Source organism: Sinocyclocheilus rhinocerous, unplaced genomic scaffold (assembly GCF_001515625.1).
Source record: "Sinocyclocheilus rhinocerous isolate Xijiao unplaced genomic scaffold, SAMN03320098_v1.1 scaffold909, whole genome shotgun sequence".
NCBI lineage: Eukaryota > Metazoa > Chordata > Actinopteri > Cypriniformes > Cyprinidae > Sinocyclocheilus > Sinocyclocheilus rhinocerous.
The window spans coordinates 522,911-527,145 of NW_015666359.1; the positions used below are offsets into that span (position 1 = coordinate 522,911).

The 4,235-nt window shown below is 38.0% G+C and overlaps 1 protein-coding gene across 1 annotated transcript in view; it reads right to left on the reverse strand.

Annotated features, from left to right (window-relative positions):
• Positions 1 to 408: 408 nt before the first annotated feature.
• The window catches only part of LOC107732236 (phosphofurin acidic cluster sorting protein 2-like), a 69,278-nt gene continuing 65,451 nt past the window's right edge, over positions 409 to 4,235 (reverse strand). The window contains exons 20-24 of the mRNA XM_016543516.1: positions 3,389 to 3,431; positions 3,168 to 3,309; positions 2,196 to 2,419; positions 2,002 to 2,115; positions 409 to 632 (exon numbers count right to left, since the gene is read on the reverse strand). Coding sequence (XP_016399002.1) covers positions 517 to 632; positions 2,002 to 2,115; positions 2,196 to 2,419; positions 3,168 to 3,309; positions 3,389 to 3,431 — 639 coding nt within the window. The 3' untranslated portion in view covers positions 409 to 516. The remainder of the gene's footprint in view (positions 633 to 2,001; positions 2,116 to 2,195; positions 2,420 to 3,167; positions 3,310 to 3,388; positions 3,432 to 4,235) is intronic.

The window sequence follows — 4,235 nt, forward strand, 5'->3', positions numbered from 1 at the left end:
AAGCAATATAGACGACGTCATTGTTTACAATACAACCGGAGCACATGCCGCTATGTTGAGGGGCGGGACATTTAGATGCGTGCTAGAGGCGGTTTAGCCAATCACAACACATTTTGATTGTTTTCAATCAAAAACTGTTTCTATTTCTGAGGGCGGGGCTTCATAAAACCAGGAAATGATCAGCGCGTTTCTCAGAGAAGGGACAGAGCGGTGTGGAATAAAGGTAAATTATGTGAAAAATAATGCGTTTTTTAAAAAACGAAGCATTAACACATGTTAGACTGCACCCCATAAACACAATCAAGCCTAGAAAAAAAACAGTGAACCACCCCTTTAATATCCTAATGATTTTTGGCATAAAAGAAAGATGGATAATTTTGACCCATACAATGTATTTTTGGCTATTGCTACAAATATACCCCAGCGACTTCAGACTGGTTTTGTGCTCCAGGGTCACATTTGTCTGTTTTATCCCACATCTGTAAATTCCCCTCGCGCTGAAGAAGCAGCAGCAGGTCACATGGGCTTGCTGTAGCCAAAGATTCCTACAGGGAAGTGTTTCACGTGAGTCGGCCACTGCGCGGCCAGCTGGAAAAACTTCACGTCGTGCCACTCGACGCCATCGATGGACACTGCAGAGACAAAGACGACGATATAAATGACTGCTGTGAGAAGTCACACAATAAAAAATAAATATGTTTAATCATATTTCTGTCATGACATTCTAGGAGGGACTGGCATGCAATGTACATGACAATGTCTATTTGACTTATAGCAGTGTCCAGTGTTTCACATACATTGAGCTGTCAGCTCGTCACAATATCAAAACTGACCGCCACAAATAGACTTTCCGAAAGGCTTATACTTCGTTTAATAAAAAAATCTGCATCATATATCGGCCATCGGCTGCCCTGATTTCGAAATATCGGCATCGGCCAGAGAAAAACCCATATCGGTCGACCTCTACTGCACATATAACATATATGAATAACCCCCATAGCATGCATGATCACCCTGTAGCAGATCAATACAGGTGGAGCTGGGGGAGGTGGAGGGTTTCTGAAGCGTGCTGCAACTGCTACAGCCAGCACTAGCGGAGTATTTGAATATTGAGCAGCGAGCTCATTGGCTACTGATACAGGAGAGAACCAATCAGCTGTGCCATGTGATAATGATGTCATTATGTCAGATTGAGTTTGACCTATCGGACTGCGCCATCTAGAGTTTCATGACAGAACTCTGTATTGAACCAAATTTCCTGATTGTTTCAATTTAACATATAACTGCAATACATGTTGAAATATAGTATTTTTGATATAGCCTACTGTTAAAGACTTTGGGGTCATTAAGATTTTTTACAGTTTTTGAAAGAAGTCTCACGCTCACAGAGGCTGCATTTATCTGATCAAAAATATAGTAAAAACAGTCATATTGTAAAACAATATTACAATTTAAAATAACTATTTTCTATTGTAATATATTGTAAAATGTAATTTATTGCTGTGATGCGCAGCTGTATTTTCAGCATCATTTCTCCAGTCTTCAGTGTCACATGATCTTCAGAAATCATTCTAATATGCTGATTTGCTGCTCAACAAACATTTCTGATTATTATCAATGTCGAAAACAGTTGCAATTAATATTTTTGTGGAAACCGTGATTCGGTACGTCTTGATGATTAGAAAGTTCAAATGAACAATATATTTATTATTTGTAACATTATAAGAATCTTTACTGACACTATCGGTCAATTTAATGCATCCTTGGTGAATAAAAGTTTTAATTTCTTAAAAATCTCTTACTGACCCAAAACTTTAGCTATTATTATTATTAGAAACCCGTTACATCCCACAATAAGGACCCATGCAACGTTTCACAACAAATATCACATTTAGACAAGTGACCACAGGGTGGCAGTAGAGTACATCCAACAAATTACACTTTCACTTGAACTTCACTATATACTGGGGGTTGTGTAGGTTTGTGTCCGTGTTGGTTTACCCTTCAGCATGGTGTGCTGGTGTTTAGCGGTGCAGATGAGTCTGCTGATGCTGTCTATCACCTGACTCTTAGAGTCCACATCCTTCTCTTTCAGTTTCTTGCTCAGGAAAATCACTGAGAGTAGAAGGAAACCACATGTAAACCAAATTAACCACGTTCGTAGCTTTACGAGTCAGCAGCTCATTTTAACACACCTTTCTTGTTCTTCTCCTTCATGACAACGGTCATGGCCATTCCAGGAGGGGGTGTAGGCTCCCCTCCGTTGGGGATTCGCGAAACCTGCAGCGAGCGGAAGTTGCTCTTCAGTGTGTTCTTAATTAACACGTCTCTCTTCTCACCTTCTTTCTTCTTCTCTGCACCCTGTAGCGTCCAGTAGTCCACCTGAAGACCCATCACCTCCCCACCGGTGCATGGAGAACTGCGTTTGAGATAGAAGTGTGAAGCAGATGTACAGTAAGAGGTTTCACGTTGATTTATCAATGCATCAGCGTTTGATACATTTCTATTTCCAACCTCATTTGTGACCCTGGAGCACAAAACCAGTCATAAGGGTCAATTTTTTGAAATTGAGATGTATGCATCATCTGAAAGCTGAATAAATAAGCTTTCCATTGATGTATGGGTTTGTTATGATAGGACAATATTACAACTATTTGAAAATCTGGCATCTGAGGGTGCAAAAAAATCGAATTATTGAGAAAATCCCCTTTAAAGTTGTCCAAATGAAGTTCTTAGCAATGCATATTACTAATCAAAAATTAAGTTTTGATATATTTACGGTAGGAAATGTACAAAATATCTTCATGGAACATGATCTTTACTTAATATCCTAATGATTTTTGGCATAAAAGAAAAATCAATCATTTTGACCCATACAATGTATTTTTGGCTATTGCTACAAATATACCCCAGCGACAGCTTTTGTGCTCCAGGGTAACATTTCTCATTGAAATGGTTTACATTATGTTGTGTCTTTGCACTAAAGTTGGTAACACTTCATTTTTGTCTTGGAATAACTTTGGTAACAGGGATGAATGGTCATGTTAGACTCATCCTCAGGCTCTTTTCCTTGCGATATGTTGTCTGGGAAACCAATCAGGATTCTTTGGCGTTTACGCTACATTTGCGCAACACATTTTCACAAGCGCATGCACAGTTTCTCGTACCCTGCTCCAGAGAGACTGGCAGAAACGGAGGGGGATGACGGAGGGGTGGAGGTCATGTCTTTCCCGTACGGTGTTGCCGTCTGGGCTGGAGGTGAGGAGAGCATGTTCACACTGCCCACCATCACTGCGTCATCAGAGTCCACTGCCAGACGAAACACACATCAGTCATGTTTCACTGCTGTTATTGTGTTCATTGTGTTCCTGACTCAAGCAAATCCTACCTGATGTAGATAAGCTGTGCTCCACAATTCCCACTTTCACCAGCTGCAAGAAAACACATCCGAATCCTAAATTACATTTTTGTAGTATTTTCCGTATGCACAGAATATCCCCAATATACATCCAGCACTGTGCACAGAACTGTAGCCCACAATGCAATGCTCGAGACTTAAACATTTTTAACATGATGGAACCAACCGCTAATCATAACAACTGTGATTTCTAACATCTTGTTCTTGATCAATGCGATTTTATATAAAATTGGTTTGAAAAACCATATTTTTTTTTATAGAGGATAACTGGAAATGTACATATTATCACATTAACGATATGTACACATTATGCATACATATGTATAATGTCATACATAATCATGACAAGGTAACCAATAATGTAAAAGAAATTTAGCATATCTGAAATGTGCCTTTACACAATTTGCCTTTACACAATACATGTACAATGTTTCAAATATTTCATTATACTGTATATACAATAGACAGTAACTGGTACATCATTTTCTCTACACAACTAACAAATTTGGTATAAAAGATAACATAAAATTCACAAATGATGGCTGTGTAAAATCTTGTTTTCTACTCTTACAACTGCAAAACATATTGTTAGTGCTAATAATGGTTTGTTAATTGTTAAAAGTGGAGAACAAAAGCCTGAAACATAAAAAATGATTGTTGCCAAAATTGTTATCTCTGAATACAAATTTGAGAGATTTCATTATTTTCCTGTAATAAACCTTACATAAACAACATTTTATAAAAGTAGATAACTTGGTGGTGCTAAACATTTTTTAGGCTAAATGAGATACTAATATATTATATTATATTATATATA